The 17,686-nt window shown below is 41.5% G+C and overlaps 2 protein-coding genes and 1 long non-coding RNA gene across 5 annotated transcripts; 1 reads left to right on the forward strand and 2 right to left on the reverse strand.

The window, feature by feature from the left end:
- Positions 1–876: 876 nt before the first annotated feature.
- On the forward strand, positions 877–12,103 carry LOC139565497 (phosphoribosyl pyrophosphate synthase-associated protein 1). 3 transcript variants are annotated; one of them, XM_071385898.1, is made up of 11 exons: positions 877–1,271; positions 1,828–1,880; positions 4,070–4,136; positions 4,543–4,715; positions 5,196–5,311; positions 5,426–5,481; positions 5,587–5,732; positions 6,720–6,764; positions 8,746–8,816; positions 9,013–9,172; positions 9,869–10,018. In XM_071385898.1, the coding sequence occupies exons 1-11, from the start codon at positions 1,189–1,191 to the stop codon at positions 9,880–9,882; spliced, it is 984 nt and encodes a 327-aa protein (XP_071241999.1). In that variant the 5' UTR covers positions 877–1,188; the 3' UTR covers positions 9,883–10,018. The 3 variants fall into 3 exon arrangements, with proteins under 3 accessions (XP_071241999.1, XP_071241997.1, XP_071241998.1); XM_071385896.1 differs by having other exon boundaries at positions 878–1,271; positions 9,013–9,159; positions 9,869–12,103; XM_071385897.1 differs by lacking the exon at positions 6,720–6,764 and having other exon boundaries at positions 879–1,271; positions 9,013–9,159; positions 9,869–12,103.
- Positions 8,903–11,603, reverse strand: LOC139565498 (uncharacterized). The gene is made up of 3 exons (XR_011672912.1): positions 11,520–11,603; positions 10,426–10,520; positions 8,903–9,217 (listed from the first exon to the last, which is right to left on the reverse strand). It is a non-coding gene; the product is annotated as an uncharacterized lncRNA (long non-coding RNA).
- A 2,806-nt stretch (positions 12,104–14,909) lies between the features above and the next one.
- Positions 14,910–16,627, reverse strand: LOC139565222 (ras-related protein Rap-2a-like). The gene has a single exon (XM_071385393.1). The coding sequence runs from the start codon at positions 16,427–16,429 to the stop codon at positions 15,803–15,805; it is 627 nt and encodes a 208-aa protein (XP_071241494.1). The 5' UTR covers positions 16,430–16,627; the 3' UTR covers positions 14,910–15,802.
- Between the last annotated feature and the right edge of the window lie 1,059 nt (positions 16,628–17,686).

Consider the following 17,686-nt stretch of genomic DNA (forward strand, 5'->3'; position numbering starts at 1 on the left):
CGTAGTGGTCAAACGGGGAAATGGTTCCAATCATTTTTACACTATTCGTTTTTCCCATAGGGGATTTTAGAAACACTTAAAATAAAGGCTGTGTTTCGTGTAGGCTTACATTGGCATGATGTTTTGATAACCATGTACATCTCTCTCTGAGTTTTATCAAAAATATTCGGCTCTATTTACTCTCATATAATCGAAAAAGCTAATTAGCATCAAAGTAGACATCATGCAAGACTACAAATCCATGCAAGCTCCTGACTGATGTTTTTGACTCATTCAGTAAAAATAACAAATCTTTTGACTAATTTAGTTCATTTGAGTAAGTAATGCCCAGAGCACGCAGGACCACCGACCAGCAAATTATGAACTAAAAACTCCAAAGAGTCATGATTCTTACAAGCCTCTCATTCACATCTCATAAATCCAGCCCAGTGATTATATGATTATATGAGGGCTGCATGTCAGTGCAAGAGGTGTCCCTACATTCCCTGGTTCAAATCCAGGCTGTATCACATCTGGCTGTGATTGGGAGTCCCATAGGGTGGCGCACAATTGGCCCAGTGTCGTCTGGGTTTGGCTGGGGTGGGCCATCATTCTAAATAATAATTTGTTCTTAACTGACTTGCCTGGTTAAATAAAATACAATATTAGAATAAGATGGACGGTGAAATGAAACGACTCTGCCGGCCTTTGGGCTACTTGACTCCCAGTGCAGGAATCTATATAACTAATTGATTCAAAAACACTCCCGTTTCCAACTAAAAATACATACATTACTAACTCAACTAATAACAGGCGGCAGGTCTGTCAAATAAATAAATAAATATTTCCCCAGATTGGTATTTTGATTCGGGTCAGGATTCTTTTTTTTTGTGTTGTTCATCTCTTCATCTCCAGCCAACCACACACAGTCAGACAGACAGCAAAGCTAAAGAGGAGCTAGCCGCAAGCAATTTATTTCACTCAACTAGCATAACTATCTTGGGAGATTATATTCATACTGGATTTAATAAGGTCTAATAATAACAAAGTGCATTTTAACATCAACGTCGCACGTTTTTGTATCTTTCTTCGTATGACTACCTAACAGTTAGCTTAGCTTGCTAGCAAGCTGCAAGTGTGGTAACGTTAGTTTGAGAAGAAGCTAGCTAGCGGTTTACACAGGTGCTAGCTAGCTAACAAGCTGCCAGAATGAATGTCGCAAAAAGTGGTTATCGGGTATTCTCTGCCAATTCTACTGCAGCATGTACAGAACTAGCCAAGAAGATAACTGAGTATGTATATTTTATTGTTCTAGCTAAATGTATGTGTTATGATAGATAGCTAACCAGATAATGTTGCTAGCTAGCTCGCTAAAATGTGTATGCTGGTGTTTGCAGGTGCATGGCCACAGATGAAGTAATTTGAATTTAGCCAAGGGTCTTGCTTATCTATTGGATTAATGAGTTGGTAATTTGCTAGATGTTGACAATGACATCCAGAGGCTTAAGGGAATTGATTTAATGTGAGACAATGTTGGGTGTCTCGGCTGTGTGAAACTGGGAACTGTCTGTTATTAACGTTAGTGACGTTGAAACAGGGAGCGAGTGCCTGTGATCGAGCTGAACTCTTCCCATGTCTAGATATGCAAGGTAGTGGGCCCACTGTCTCTGAATTACATTGTGACACATTACAACATGTTGCTCGTTTGCTTGGGTTTCAAATGGTAGAGGTACAGCAGGCTTAGTCAGAGTGGGATCAGTTTCCATGCAGGGCCTCTGTCCTGTCTGAATAAGACACATCACAGTGTCATACCTCTTGTACTGATTTGTCTGGTGTGTTTTTTCACAGACGACTAGGAGTTGAATTGGGCAAGTCGGTGGTCTATCAAGAGTCCAATAGAGGTGAGTTGAAACTAATGATGTATATAACAGGGGAGGCTGCTGAGGGGAGGACAGCTCATAATAATTGTAATAATAACATGGAAACCATGTGTTTGATACCTTTCCATTGACTCAATTCCAGACATTATTATGAGCCGTCCTTCTCTCAGCAGACTCCACTGGTATACAGTGCATTCGGAAAGTATTCATACTCCTTCACTTTGTTACGTTACAGCCAATATTCTAAAATGTATTTAAAAAAAAATAAAAATCCTCATCAATCTACACACAATATCCCATAATGACAAAGCGAAAACAGGTTTTTAGAAATGTTTGTAACTGTATTACAATTTTGAAACTGAAATCACTTATTTACATAAGTATTCAGACCCTTTGCTATGAGACTCAAATGTTTCTAAAACTTGATTGGAGTCCACCTGTGGTAAATTCAGTTGATTAGACATGGAATGGCACACACCTGTCTATATAAGGTCCCACAGTTGACAGTGCATGTCAGAGAAAAAAACAGGTCATGAGGTCGAAGGAATTGTCCGTATAGCTCCGAGACAGGATTGTGTCGAGGTACAGATCTGGGGAAGGGTACCAAAACATTTCTGCAGCATTGAAGGTCCCCAAGAACACAGTGGCCTCTATCATTCTTAAATGGAAGAAATTTGGAACCACCAAGACTTTACATAGAGCTGGCCACCCAGCCAAACTGAGCAATCGGGTTGAAGGGCCTTGGTCAGGGAGGTGACCAAGAACCCGATTCCTCTGTGGAGATGGGAGAACCTTCCAGAAGGACAAACATCTCTGCAGCACTCCACCAATCAGGCCTTTATGGTAGAGTAGCCAGACGGAAGCCGCTCCTCAATAAAAGGCACATGACAGCCCGCTTGGAGTTTGCCGAAAGGCACCTAAAGACTCTCAGACCATGAGAAACAAGATTCTCTGGTCTGATGAAACCAAGATTGAACTCTTTGGCCTGAATGCCAAGTGTCACGTCTGGAGGAAACCTGGAACCACAGGGGTGAAGGTTCACCTTCCAACAGGACAACGACCCATAGCACAAAGCCAATACAACGCAGGAGTGGCTTCGGGACAAGTGTCCTTGAGTGGCCCAGCCAGACATTGAGTGGCCCAGCCAGGGTCTGGACTTGAACCTGATCGAACATCTCTGGAGAGACCTGAAAGTAGCTGTGCAGCAACGTTCCCCATCCAACCTGACAGCGCTTGAGAGGATCTGCAGAGAAGAATGGGAGAAACTGCCCAAATACAGGTGTGTCATGCTTGTAGCGTCATACCCAAGAAGACTCAGGGCTGTAATTGCTGCCAAAGGTGCTTCAATAAATTACTCAGTAAAGGGTCTGAATACTTATGTAAATGTGATATTTCTGTTTTTTTATTTGTAATAAATTTGCACAAATTTGTAAACATTTTTTTTTCTTTGTCATTACGGGGTATTGTGTGTAGATTGTGTGTAGAACCATCAATTTTATTTTTCGTTCTGTTGCACTGTTCCGACAGCAAAATTAATTTGTGAACCGTTTCTAACCCCAAAAAACGTTTTATATCATTCCTTCCTTTTTAAACCTCTGAAATGGAAGATTTAAAAAAAACATTTAGTTCGAAATTAAATCACCACCAATTAGTGCGGATAGAATAGCTTGCTATGGAGCGGGCAAGCTATTTACATGGATTGGACAGACAAGTGTAGGGTGCGAGATGGGACTGAAATTGAGAGCGAGAGAGGGAGGGCTTTGTATAGGCACTTTGTTGCATTTTTTGTGGGACTGGAAAAAATGCCTGGAACATAAAATAATGTTATTAACCGGTTCCCATACTTTTAAAATAACTGTTCTGTTCCAGAACAGTCTAGATCACGTTCGTTACCGATTCTGTTCCTCAAAAAAAAAAATGGTTTTGTTCCCTGAACCAGTTCCAACTCCTAGTTGAAACCCAGTCACTCTGCCTACTCTGCTAATACAAAGGACAACTTATTTGTTTGGCCTGATACAAAGCATTTTTCTCTTTTAGATAAAATGACATGTTACAGATAAGTGTTTACAATGGCTTGATAATTATGTCTGAACTGAGTGTTATGCCCTAGTTGACATAAACAAGTCTAGGCACATTTGGGGAGCTGTAAGTGTAAAGTTAGCATTTTACCCACACTTGCTGTTGATTCAACTTTATGTGACCCTTGATAGAGACCAGAGTAGACGTGAAGGAATCTGTTCGTGGCCAAACTATCTTCATCATCCAGACCATACCCAGGTGAGTAGACTGAAATATGTCATCTCCTCCATACTTCTGTTCTAGGACACACACACACCTATACTGTGTGTGTAATGTGGTGCAGCCTTTAGGACTATGCATATCAATCTATGTTGTAGGAGGGGTATTCACACAGTCAGATCACGTGTTAGGTTGCATTACCCATATTCAAACCTGTTTGATTCACACATTATATATCAGGCACAAGCTCATCTACCATAATATGAATAGCTACCAGTGTTATTAATAGCCATCCTCTTATCTGTCATCTGACTTGACGTACACAAGCTGTACTGAGCATATGTTGTTGCCCTCTGCTGGAGAGTTGCTCAGCATGAGTTTGCACTGACCGCACCATAAATGTGACCATTATTTGTTATTGACACTTTTCCCTTGTTTTAACCAGAGATGTCAACACGGCCATCATGGAGCTGCTGGTCATGGCCTACGCCCTTAAGACCTCCTGTGCAAAGAACATAATTGGGGTCATTCCCTATTTCCCCTACAGCAAGCAGTGCAAGATGAGAAAAAGGGGTTCCATAGTGTGCAAGCTGCTGGCTTCCATGCTAGCCAAAGCAGGTATTTACAGCCTGTATGCAAGTGTTAACAGTTTACTGTGTTAAAGGAAAATGTATACATTTTTCAACTTCATATTTGTAATCTTCAGCCCCACCCCAACATCAAAATATGTGAAAATGGCACGTTTTTTTGTTTTGTGGAAAAAATATAGAGGAAGATAAGTGTTTCCAAAGACGTCAGCGGTGTGCATCATGTGATTTTAACCAATAATGAGTAGGCATTGACTTCTAATTGTCTACTAGTTGGTTGTTATCATTGGAAGCACTCATCCACCTATTTATTTTTACTACAAAATAGAAACGTGCCATTTTCACATGTGTTGATGTTGGGGTTGTGCTGGAGAAGAATTTGAAGTGGAAAATATTTTACATTTCCCTTTAAACTTGCCACTGTGGCTGATTTCTCATTCTGCACCCTCTCTTAAAAGCAGTCTGCTGTTTCTTCAGTCTCTTTTCTCATCCTCTCTCTTTCTCCTTCCAGGTTTAACTCACATCATCACCATGGACTTACATCAGAAGGAGATCCAGGGCTTCTTCAGTTTTCCAGTGGACAACCTGCGTGCCTCCCCCTTCCTGCTTCAGTACATCCAGGAGGAGGTAACCATCTCACTGTAGCTCATGTGCCATGCCTGGTAGTAAAGTTGTAAGATAGTAAACTACACACAGCAGCCTATTCGATGTAAAATGTGGGCTCCTCTCACTTCCCTTCAGGTCCCAGATTACAGAAACGCCATTATTGTTGCAAAGTCACCGTCTGCTGCTAAGAGGTAACATACTATTTAGTTACGGAGGCCTGGAGTGTGATCATCTAATGTAAATAATGTAAAAGGGTGTCTGCATTTCTCCAGTGTTTTCTTGCTGTTGTCTTTCAGAGCTCAGTCCTATGCAGAGCGACTGCGTTTGGGCCTGGCAGTGATGCATGGCGAGGCTCAGTGTTCAGAGTCTGACATGGCGGACGGACGACACTCTCCCCCCTGTGTCCGTAACACCTCAGGACACCCTGGGCTGGAGCTGCCTTGTAAGACCTCTCTAGAAGCCCTATATAGCTTATAGCTTGGTAACTAGCCAGGTGTAGTTGTAGTCAGTCTGCCATCAGATCAAATTGAAACTGTATCTTTGTCTGTAGCTTCCCCAATTCTTTAGTGTTGGTCAGGCTGTGTCTGTAAGATATAGATGGATGCATAGATGCCTGTACTCGTCAATGGTTGCATCCAAAAATATGTTAAGTGTAGTGTGAAATGTTCAAGTCTCTGAATTATTTGAAGAATTATTTCAACCCCCCAAAATATCCATTGCAAAATCCTCATCATATGGATTTAATGTCAGCACTAACAGCTTCATAAGTGATGATTCTGCTATAACCATTTTAACACCTGACATTATTTTTTAAAGGATCTTGAATTGTGTAGCCTATTTACTGCACGTTCTAATTCCACAGATACACTGTCTCTACTAATGTTGCGACCTTAGCCTCTCTAAAATGTAAAGGCATTCATACCAAATCGTTTTAGAATGGTTTGCATGTTTAAAAATGACATTTTGTTTTTCATTTTGAGAGAATGACACTAACTTGATATTGAATATGTCTCATTTTCTCAGTACATTCACGGTAAGGCTGTTAAAACAGTTGGGTCTGACAAAACATGGTCAGACTTTCTGTCTGGGCTTTGTGTCATTGGCAAATGACTCCAGAGTATTTATTATGCCAACTGGCTGTGTCCCCCTTCAGCTTTAGTGTTTGTAATAATATTTATATTATTTACTTAATTTATTATCCTTGACTTAAAAAATCCTCTTATTGTAAGCCTGGGTCAGTTGCAAACTGTCCTACACATTTCTTGAATGAATAAGCTTAGAGGAATGGTTTTGGATTCTTCACGGGTTAGCTTTAACGATTTTGCTTCATGTAAGAGGATTTTCCCAGTCCTGGCTTCATGTCTTCGTAGTCTGTTATGTCGAGTCTCTGTGGATGTGTGTTAACGTGGTGTTTATTTGTTGATAATAGCTGGCAGCAAACAACAAGCTCCGTTCCCAGGCATAGAGCTCCCAAGTACGACCGTAAACTTAATTCACTTTTGACCACCAAATGGTTCCTCTCCAAATGGTTCCTAAATGCGTGCATGTAGTGATCAAAGGTTTTCGAATCATCTTGCCAACAAACAGTCTTAAGTGCAAGGTCCTCAGTTGTGATTGAGGAAAGCATAACAAAGACAATCAATGGTCCAATTACAAATGATCTGGATCAGTTAGTTGATGTGGTCCAGCGCTACAGATCCATAGTGGATGTACTGACGCCTATGTACCCTCACTGCATACTGTTGAGATCCTCATCAGGAATGGATCAATGTCGTCCTTGATCCACAGTCAGGTCTCCAGCAGTGTGCCGGTGTCAGAGGCAGAGACTTCAGACTGTTTTGCAAGATGGCCTGAAAGCCCTCCGTTAGTTGCTTTGTGAGACTCTCTTCAATCATCTGACAAATGGAACCATTTCTCCCAGATACATCTTTTTATTTTCATCCGGACTCATCTTGCCAATCAACACATCATGCTTCCCTATTGAAGCCTTGCCCGAAGGAGTCTGGTTTACACCTGGCCTTCAGAAATGCATGTTTTGAATACTAATTAAGGATGCCTTTGATATGTAGGCCTAATACATCATGATAGGAAGAGGAAACAGGATAATCCTTTTTTTCAGAATCTTAAGCAAATATCCAGATTTTTGGGTGGGTGGCAGCATGTTGTTCTTGTGTGTGCTGATGAACACAGTACAGTACACCACAGTAGGTCAGGTCAGGGTTATGCTGTGTTCACCCTATTCCCTGCTGCCCATACAAACCACTGGGCTGCTGTGTCACGCACCTTGGGCCTTCCCACATTTAAATAACTATAAATCCTAAACGTGGACCCTACATGTCAATAACAACACATCTACTGGTTTGGGTGTGAATATGAAATTTGATTATAACCTCAAACCATGACTATCCCATATTAGTTGTATTATAGCATATGTATTCCTTAACTCAGCAATGCTGGCTTCTAGCTTCATTGAGAGGATTGCTGAGATCTTCAGGCTTTTCAACTCTTGCCTCACATATCCAAGACAAGTTTATCTCTAACATATGTGTAGGCCTAACTATAGTTTTTACTAGATCATTTTGATTCATTTCTATATTCTACCTGAAAACATTCTAGGTAGTACCTCTTTAAGACTACAGAAGGTTTTAAGACCTAGTGGTGATGTTGATGCATTTTGAAAAGCTGAAATGTTCCAGTGCTTATTATTGCTTGTGTGTGGTCCCCTGTAAGGAAGGCATGTGTTCCAGGAAGGAATGTGTTCCTGGCATGAACCTGTGTTCCCTGCTCATCTCTAGCTTCCACTCCCACAATCAGCTTCCCCACTCTGGCTGGCTGATTGTCCATCCGCTGATTGTGCGCTTCCCCCATTGACTGACAACAGTGGTGTTCAATAAGACAAACCTGGAACATTAGTAAGCGTGTGATTACCTCATCAGTGCTTGTCTGCCTCTATCGTTTTTGATGGATTAACGACAAGATTAGGTTGTGCATATTGCTATATGCAAACTGTTGCCAAATGTCTGCACTGAGCTCTGAGCAGACAGTGTGTTGTGGAGGTCATTTAATATCAGCGTCTGATTGGGTATGCTGGGCAAAAAGCCTGTCATTTTGATTATCCTTGTGCTGGAATGAGTTTGGCATTCCATTTAAATCTATAAGGGTATAATTGGGACAATTGACAGAATTTATCTAATTTCCAAAAAACATCTCATTTTGAAAAGAGAATGTTAGTCAGTTACCCAGAAGGGGGGGAATTGCATGGAACATCAACTATTAATTGAAGAATACATAATCATAACAGTGATTGAAATTGGACTTTGTAATTGTGGAAAGCTCATACTTTTTAACCCATTTTACCCAATCTACTCTGAGATGTATCCTCATTAGTTTTACTGTTTATGCCTATGGATACTGTATGTGATGACTAGCAGTGACCTATTCGTTCTTCCTTTCAGTAATGATGGCCAAGGAGAAGCCCCCGATCACTGTTGTAGGAGATGTGGGAGGAAGAATCGCCATCATTGTTGTAAGAAATGTGCCCCTTTGTTTGGGCCATTTGTGGTTTTGTCCTGGAAGGCCTGTGCTAAAATGAGCCACGTGAAATTAATTTGCAACATTTTGCCACATTGTATTTAATAACAGAATATGACAGCCTTAGATTATGGATGAAGGAACTACAGGCGTACATCATTTCCAATCCTGTGGTTGCCGTTCTTTCCCAGGATGACATCATAGACGACGTGGAGGACTTTGTGGCGGCAGCTGAGATTCTGAAGGAGAGAGGAGCTTATAAGATCTACATCATGGCTACACATGGGCTGCTGTCTGCCGATGCCCCCCGTCTTATTGAGGAGTCCGCCATCGACGAAGTGAGATACAGATGTAGGATCTTCATTTCAGACAGTCTGCTACAGAAGGAAAATAATCCTGCAGCAACAGGAAATGTGAATTATTATGTGGATTATAATTAATAGATATTTTTGTAGGGGTTGATACATTTTTCATGAGGGAAAATCAATTGGAAATGACAAACTTCAGAAGCCTTTTTAAACTTCAAATACACTACAAGTTTTAGATTTCCTGCATTACATTTCCTGCAACAGGGTGATCAAATTAAGATCCTACATCTGTAACAGCAGCCCTGTGTTCTGAATTTATCACTACATCTTGAAAGGGGAAGTGCTCAGTTCCTCATCGTAAAAGCTTTTCAGTCACTTTACAACAGAAAGGCAGTGGCAACACTTTCTATGTACCACCTGTGTGCAAGGTATTGCAACTTGATTCGTAGGATGTTTCGTCGTCTGTATAAAGGCTGTTATAAGATACGGTAGTCAGGCACAGTTCAGTCTGGGAATGAGACAAAATAGACCACGCCGACGAACGGTTGAAAGCAGCGGGTGGCACGGCCATCCTATCGCCTTCGACCACAGTACATTGTCCATCATTTTCCATTTATTTCCAAGCGATTCCACATGTAATATCAACACTGTTCGTGGACACCCACCAGGTGATCTACTGCACACGGCCGACCTTCGTTATGGTGTTTCCTCCTCTGATCCCTGTCTGTCTGCCTCCCAGGTGGTGGTGACTAACACCGTCCCTCACGAGGTACAGAAGCTCCAGTGTCCCAAGATCAAGACAGTGGACGTCAGTATGATCCTGGCCGAGGCCATCCGACGCATCCACAACGGGGAGTCCATGGCCTACCTGTTCCGCAACATCACGGTGGACGACTAGGCCAGAGACATAGGGTTGAGTCTGTGCTGGAGGTGAGGTGTTTGGAGAAAGGCTGGTGGTATACACGCTATGGTCCCCTCCTCTCTCCACAGTGCTAGAAGTGCATACTGTCCCTGTTGTCTGCACCTTCACATACAGCCTAGTTCAGATGACTAGGACGAGGGGGAGTACCGTCATCATATCCCCTCTTACAAACCAATAAAATGCATTTTCATCAGCTTTTAGTGCACGAAACATAACATGGAGTTGCTCAATAAAAGTGATAAAAGAAACAAAAAGTTAAGCAATACTAAAAGGTTGATTTAACGTGCATATTTGTTGTCAGGTCATTTGTGTTTTTTTTGCCTTACTATGCTAAGGTCTGGCAAACCAGCAATGCATGAATTACTGTACCTCACCTCCATGGTAGTTTTGATGTCTTTTTTAATTCCTCCATGCTTCAAGATAGGAAGGGATTTGTTATTTTGTTGGTTCACGTTCACTGTTTTCCCACCTGAATAAAAGGTGTAGGGTGAGTGTTACGATGAAAACTAGCTTTCCTTGTCTAGCCCAGGGGTGGGGAAAATATGTATTTTTTGTGGGGGGGGGGGGGGATTTATTTTGGGTCAAAAAACTCCAGGCCACTCTTGAATGTCTGAAGCTAGATAGAAAGTATGTAGATATTATAATGGGCCGATATTTTTTTCAAATACATGCCCTTTTTCTGGCCCACAAATTGCTTTTGAAGAAAATCTGTGCCGCCTTCTGATAAATGTTGAAATCCCGATGTGGCCCTCGAGCCAAAATGATTGCTCACCCCTGGTCTAGCCACTGTCAACATATCTAATGATGGCTTTTTCTTCAGTTCTCCGTTATGAAGGAGGGTGACCGTATTTCACTCTGTTGAAGTATCTTCCCAATAACATCACTTATTACTTGAATCATTTCCCCCCCACCTCTGGCCCTCCAGGCCTACCGAGCACTGTGACTGCTTTGCATTTAGATGCAGGTGTGTTAATGCAAAACCTACTGAGAACAAAGCTAAAGGAACCCTAGTACAGCAGCTCCCAACCAGTTCTGTGTTCTGTGTGACACCTAAGCCTCGTGAATTCAGGCTGACTCACCAAATATATCTAATAAGACCACATGTATTGTTTACCACCACCCATTAGGCCACAGATTAGGAACTTTTGACCCACCATGTTTGAATCCCAAACAGTGTCCTAGTCATTGTTACTGTATTGGTCCAGTCAGTCAACTATTCTCTGTGTAACTGTAACAAATGTCATGATTGCCACAGATCGTTGGGCAAACTGTATAACATCAGCTGGATATCGGAATGGATATAACCTTTTATATTAAAGGGGGATATGACATCCTGACTCTGAAGTAGACTTTCCTATATAGTCTTGTTGCTTCTCATTGGCATTCAGAAAGACTGACAATATATGCATTATGTGTCCATGCTGATGTCATGGTTTTGAATATAGAAATTGTAATCGTGACCCTTTACCGTATGATGTATGGAATTGTGGTGTCAACTTGCCGATCAGGAGGACTGAGATCTGTCATGATGGATGCCATTTAGTGTCCCCTGTGAAAAGATGTGGACTAATAGTCAAACTGATGTTCAAGGGAAGTCGTGTCTGAACACTCTGTTGGACCTTTAAGCTCAGGGAGATATGCTTCTGAGGCAAATGCATAATGTATGTGAAGGAAAAACGCTCTTAATGCTTGTGCCTATGTCTCTGGTACAGCAAAGTCTGCAAATGTAAATGTGTTGCATTCCGTTCGGCAGAACTTTCTCTTTACCATTCTTTGTTACTTTTGTTGTTGACATTCGTTCTTTTGTTATCCTGTAGGATGTGATAATTGTAAACCGCTAACTATACCTGTGTACAGACATGAGGAAAGGTCCGTGGAGAGAAATAGCTGTTGCTATGCCAACTCATATCCATGTCTTCCGATAGCACATTGATTTGTTACTTCACTCTCATTGTCTGATCTTGATGTAGCCTATTTGTGAGTTTATGATTTAATCTAATAATTGGTGTCTGCATCCAATTTTTTGTAAGTTAAAATAAACCTTTGGCTCCATTTGTTTTTGCCAGACTTTTTATTGGTGAACAAAATTGTAATGTGTTTAATAATGTAACCAGTTACATTTTATTCTGGAGAATTCTAGTATCTCTAGTCTTAACAATCATTTGAGTCTTCTGTTAAAATGAACCCTTCACATTATTCAGGTCAACCTTCATCAGATCCCAGAACTATTGATTTGTAGTTACACAATTATTTGACCATCGTACAATCCCAATATTGTCAGTTGTTATACTTGATCAGGGGAAAATACCACTGAGTTTTATCTATGCTTTGATCAGAGAATATTACTTCTGGTTTGTGTTGTTGTAGTATAGCTACCTAATGCAGTTAGTGGACAGTACAGTGAGACAACTTCTTCAGATGAAGTCAGGGACCCTTTACTTGTTCCAAACTTCTCAGGTTTCTACTCATCACTGAGGAGCTTTGACCAAGTCGAGGGGCAGAGACGGACTAGAAAACTCTTATCCCATGCAGTGGAGGCATTGGTAAGGATGCACATGCTAAAATACTTCACCACTCCTAAGAACTGTAAAAAGGTATGATAGAGACATTATAGACTAGTAATAGAATCTCTTTTAACTAGAAGTGCTCACTTCTGATGTTGGCCCTATGAAGTCTTGGATAATTTGCATGCATAATATTTAGGAGCTGTAAGTTAGCCCATCACCTATAAAATAAATTGTACATTCTTTAAGTTTTGATAGATGGTAAACGGAAGCCCTTCCAACCCCGGAGAGAGTGGTACGCACCTGAGTGTGGGTCTCTGTCGGTGCGCGGTGGTGAGTGTGAACCAGCTGGTGCATTGACAGCTGTGTGTTTAAACAGGACTCAAAGAGGAACTAGAGTGTCACAGATCATAGGTCACTTCCTCGTCTGGGCAGAGGGAAACAATGCACCATGTTTCTGTGTGTGGCTGGAAAGGGGAAACATATTTCTATGTGCATGTGTGTGCACAGTACTATATATTAGAATTATCACTAGAGCACAGTTGTTACAGTCTTAACTTTCATTAAGTACACTTATACTGGATTCTGATTGTTACTATGGAAACATTATCTGCAGGTAATTGTTGATATAGATAGCTATAGGAAGGCATATGCTAAATCTGAAATGTCTATGCAACCATATTATATAACTGAAATTATTTGTGGCAGTGTCAGGTTAATGATGCATTGATCAGGAAAGTAGAATTTCACAATCTTTTCATATGGAACCTAGACATGATTCCCTGCAGAATGTTTTCTGTTACTAGCCATGTCAATGATCTGGGCATTGGAGGAACAAGTTGACATCCTGCCGAGCAGCACAAACAAAGGTCTTTTGTCTGGCACAGTGAGATGTTCCCTAGTATTTTATTTCTGCTCTGGGCAGGTTTTGTATTTACTAACGGGTTTCCCCATAGATTTCAAGGTGCATTGTGTGACAGACAAGCAATGTCAAAAACATATAGGCCTACCACTAGAGGGTAATGTGAGACAACTTACTGTAACTGGTGACATTTTAACATTTTTTATTTAACATTTTATTTAGCTAGGCAAGTCAGTTAAGGACACATTCTTATTTACAATGATGGCCTACCAAAAGGCCTCCTGCGGGGACAGGGGCTGGGATAAAAAATATAATATAGGACCAAACACACATCACGACAAGCAACACCACAACACTACATAAAGAGAGACCTAAGACAACATAGCAAGGCAGCGACACATGACAACACAGCATGGTAGCAACACAACCTGACGACAACAACATTGTAGCAACACAACATGGCAGCAGCACAAAACATGGTACAAACATTATTGGGCACAGACAACAGCACAAAGGGCAAGAAGGTAGAGACAACAATACATCACGCAAAGCAGCCACAACTGTCGGTAAGAGTGTCCATGAATTAGTCTTTGAATGAAGAGATGGAGATAAAACTGTCCAGTTTGAGTGATTTTTGCAGCTCGTTCCAGTCACTAGCTGCAGCGACCTGAAAATAGGAGCGACCCAGGGATGTGTGTGCTTTGGGAACCTTTAACAGAATGTGACTGGCAGAACGGGTGTTGTATGTGGAGGATGAGGGCTGCAGTAGATATCTCAGATAGGGGGGACTGAGGTCTAAGAGGGTTTTATAAATAAGCTTCAACCAGTGGGTCTTGCAACAGGTATACAGAGATGACCAGTTTACAGAGGAGTATAGAGTGCTGTGATGTGTTCTTTTAAGGAGCATTGGTGGCACATTTGATAGCCGAATGGTAAAGAACATCTAGCCACTTGATTTCACCCTTACCTGCCGATCTACAAATTACGTCTCCGTAATCTAGCATGGGTAGGATGGTGAAGATGCTTGAAGAGGTAGGATACTTATTGAAGGTTTTGGGAGGAAGTGATTTTTGAGGAAGTGGATTTGTGATACTGGTATGATGTTTTGGGATGATTCTACACCCCTGGTAATGAAGCTGACTTTATTATCAGCTTGTTGATTGTATGCTTGTTTGTGTTCTTTTTATTTATTCCAGAGCTTGGCCAGGTCTCTGCTGCAATCATACTGGAAATTGACAGATTTTTTGGTGGTATTGCTTTGTAAGTTGTTCTAAATATCATCTCTGGCTAGTCTGTTATACAGTCTCTGGCTTGTTGAGTTTTGACTTGAGTAAAGAGATTTGATGTTTGCATGATAAATGAGTCCTTGTCACACCTCATACCAGATGTGTTATTACTTGGCCATTAGTTTATTGCACTTTTGTTTCCAATAAGAACCTGTCAAAATGAGTCCACCGAAAATGACCATGACTAATACTTTGATATATAATAATATTTTATTTATCATGAATAGACAATATATATACAAGTAATAAAACCATAATGTATTTGTTATACTGTTTTGGTGAATAAACATGATTTAATCATCAACATGTACTTCAAATTGTCATAGAAAAACAATACACTCTATATAATTTATATTTGAACACATTTTGTAAGTTTTTTAATAAATAATATCTGTGCAAAATAACTCCAAGTGCATATGAATATTGCCAAACAACAAATTGGTATTATAGAATGAGGAACGCAACCAGAGTTGATTCAGACAATGACAAGCAAAATAAAGATTTGTCACAAAGAAACTTCACTTGATGAATAAAAAAGCTCTCATGACACATTGTCCAAATTCAGCTTTTGCCTAATTAGCCACAACTGTCTATCTTCACAGCTATTGCAAGTGAACAACGTCGACACTTACAAAAGGCAAATACAACAGTAACATAGTAGGACATAGATTGAAAACTTGACAAAGTACGCTCATTGACACTTTTGCACTGTCACAGTATATTTTTTAACAATGACACTACCCCATTCAGGACATTCAGTGTTCTTGCACTTCTTTCATTTAGTTTCAGCTTTATCAATGTCCCGCACCTGTGTGATGTCATTAGTTCCGGTTCCCCTTTAACAGTCAGTGTTCCTTTCCTCTACTTCAGTGGAAATGCTGTGGTGGAGATACTTAAGATGGTTAGATGAGGAGGCTTACAGGGAATTGAAGCCGTCAGACTCCAACTCAGCAGCACGGTCTATAGCAGCAGCAGTAGTAGCACATTCAACACCACTGTGTTTGTCTGTAACACTGACCCAGCTTCGGGTCCCCATCCTCAGCCTCTCTGGCCCCTGTCTGTCTTTGTCTGTCTGTCAGACCCCTCCAGCCCCTCTGCCTTAGGAAATGAGGCAGCTGTTGGTCTTGTTCATGGGGGGCCGTTTGTTGCCGTCTTTGGGGAAGGTCTCCCTGCGTCGTCTCAGTGCTGGGCTCAGCCGGCTGGGCAGGTTGGCTTGTTGCAGCAGCTCCCTGAACACCTCCAGGACATTGTTGTTCTCCTTGGCAGACGTCTCCAAGAAGCTGTTGTTCCAGTCCAGCTCCACGGTGGACAGCACGTCTTCGCTGGACACTGTCCGCTCGCCATGCCGGTCCGTCTTGTTGCCGACCACCACGATGGGTGTGAACTTGTCTTCTTTGACCGCCAGGATCTCGTCTCGCAGGCTCTTGACAGCCTCCAGGGAGTCAGGGTCATTGATGGCGTACACAAGGGCGAACGCGTCACTGTTCTGAATGCAGAGCTTCCTCATGGCCGGGAAGGAGTAGCTGCCGCTGGTGTCCATGATGTGGATGGTGACCTTGGCCCCTCCGATGTCGAACTCCTTGCTGTGCAGTTCCTCCACGGTGCGTCGGTGCTTGGGTTCGAATGTGTCCTGGAGGAAGCGGCTGATCAGGGCCGTCTTCCCCACGCCGGCCGACCCCAGGAACACCAGACGCACCTCAGTCTTCTCCTTCACTTCTAGAGACATGATGACTTCCTCTGACACACTTCCTCTAACACTGGCTCTCTCTCTTCCAATTCTGCTATTGTTACAAAATAACTCTCTTTGAACCTTTAGAGATGATGGAGAAGTTGGACTCTGCTGCAGAAGCTGCTGGAGTTTTTCAGTGAACAGGGACAGTGTGGTAGTTTGTAGTAGTAAATCACTGAGAGTAGCTGGCAGTTGCATCTGTGTATGTCTGGTTGCCTGTGCACGTTATTTATGGTCTTTCTCAATCAGAGATTCCATGCCCCCTCCTGCTCTCATCCAATCAGGAGAGTGGAGTGTCTCTTTGAGTGAATTCAAAGCAGCCAATCAGAAAGAAGGAGGGAGGTGACGGATAGGAGTGAGCCCAAACCAGCGGGTGTATGTAGGATGCATTGTTTGCAGTCAGATGATTTTCGTATACCCATGATTGTATACTTCCATAAGACCTTTTGCACACAAAAAAGCAATTGTCTGCTCTGTGTATGGGATTGTTAAATCAGCCTATGTGTTTGTGTACTATAGAATGTATGTTGACTGTTATTTTATTCAATATGTATGTTCAGATGTATTATCTTAATTTGACCTGTTTCTCACAGTAGGAAAATGAATCCTGCAGCAACAGGAAATGTGAATGATTATAATTAATAGGTGTTTTTATAGGAGTTGATACATTTTTTGTTAGGTCAAATCAAGTTTGAAATTGTTTAAGTGGAAATTACAAACTTTTGTAAGCCTTTTTAAACCTCAAACAGTACAAGTTTGCATTCCACATTCTCTGCAGCAAGAGATCACAGTATGATAGCAGAAGTTGCATGTTAATTTCTTATATGACATCATTGGTATGCCATGCTGATCATAAAGGACCAGCAATTAACCACTCATCTTTTACAACACTTGGGACCTTGAGTGAGCACGGCAGAATTAATTTATGAAAAGCTCACTTACTTTAATGCCTACATAAGGTGTTGACAAGGGAGCTTGCATGTTTGATGTGTGATACATTCCAATATCTTTGTGAGGATGGCTTCTGCCTTAGTACATACTGTGCTTTGAGCTTTTTTTAAATTACCTTTATTTAACTAGGCAAGTCAGTTAAGAACAAATTCTTATTTTCAATGATGGCCTAGGAACAGTTAACTGCCTTGTTCAGAACCTTGTCAGCTCGGGGATTTGAACTTGCAACCTTTCGGTTACTAGTCCAACGCTCTAACCACTAGGCTACGCTGCCGCTCCTATTGATAGACATAGATACTGTAC

The sequence above is a fragment of the Salvelinus alpinus genome, chromosome 36 (genome assembly GCF_045679555.1).
Source record: "Salvelinus alpinus chromosome 36, SLU_Salpinus.1, whole genome shotgun sequence".
In the NCBI taxonomy this organism is placed as follows: domain Eukaryota; kingdom Metazoa; phylum Chordata; class Actinopteri; order Salmoniformes; family Salmonidae; genus Salvelinus; species Salvelinus alpinus.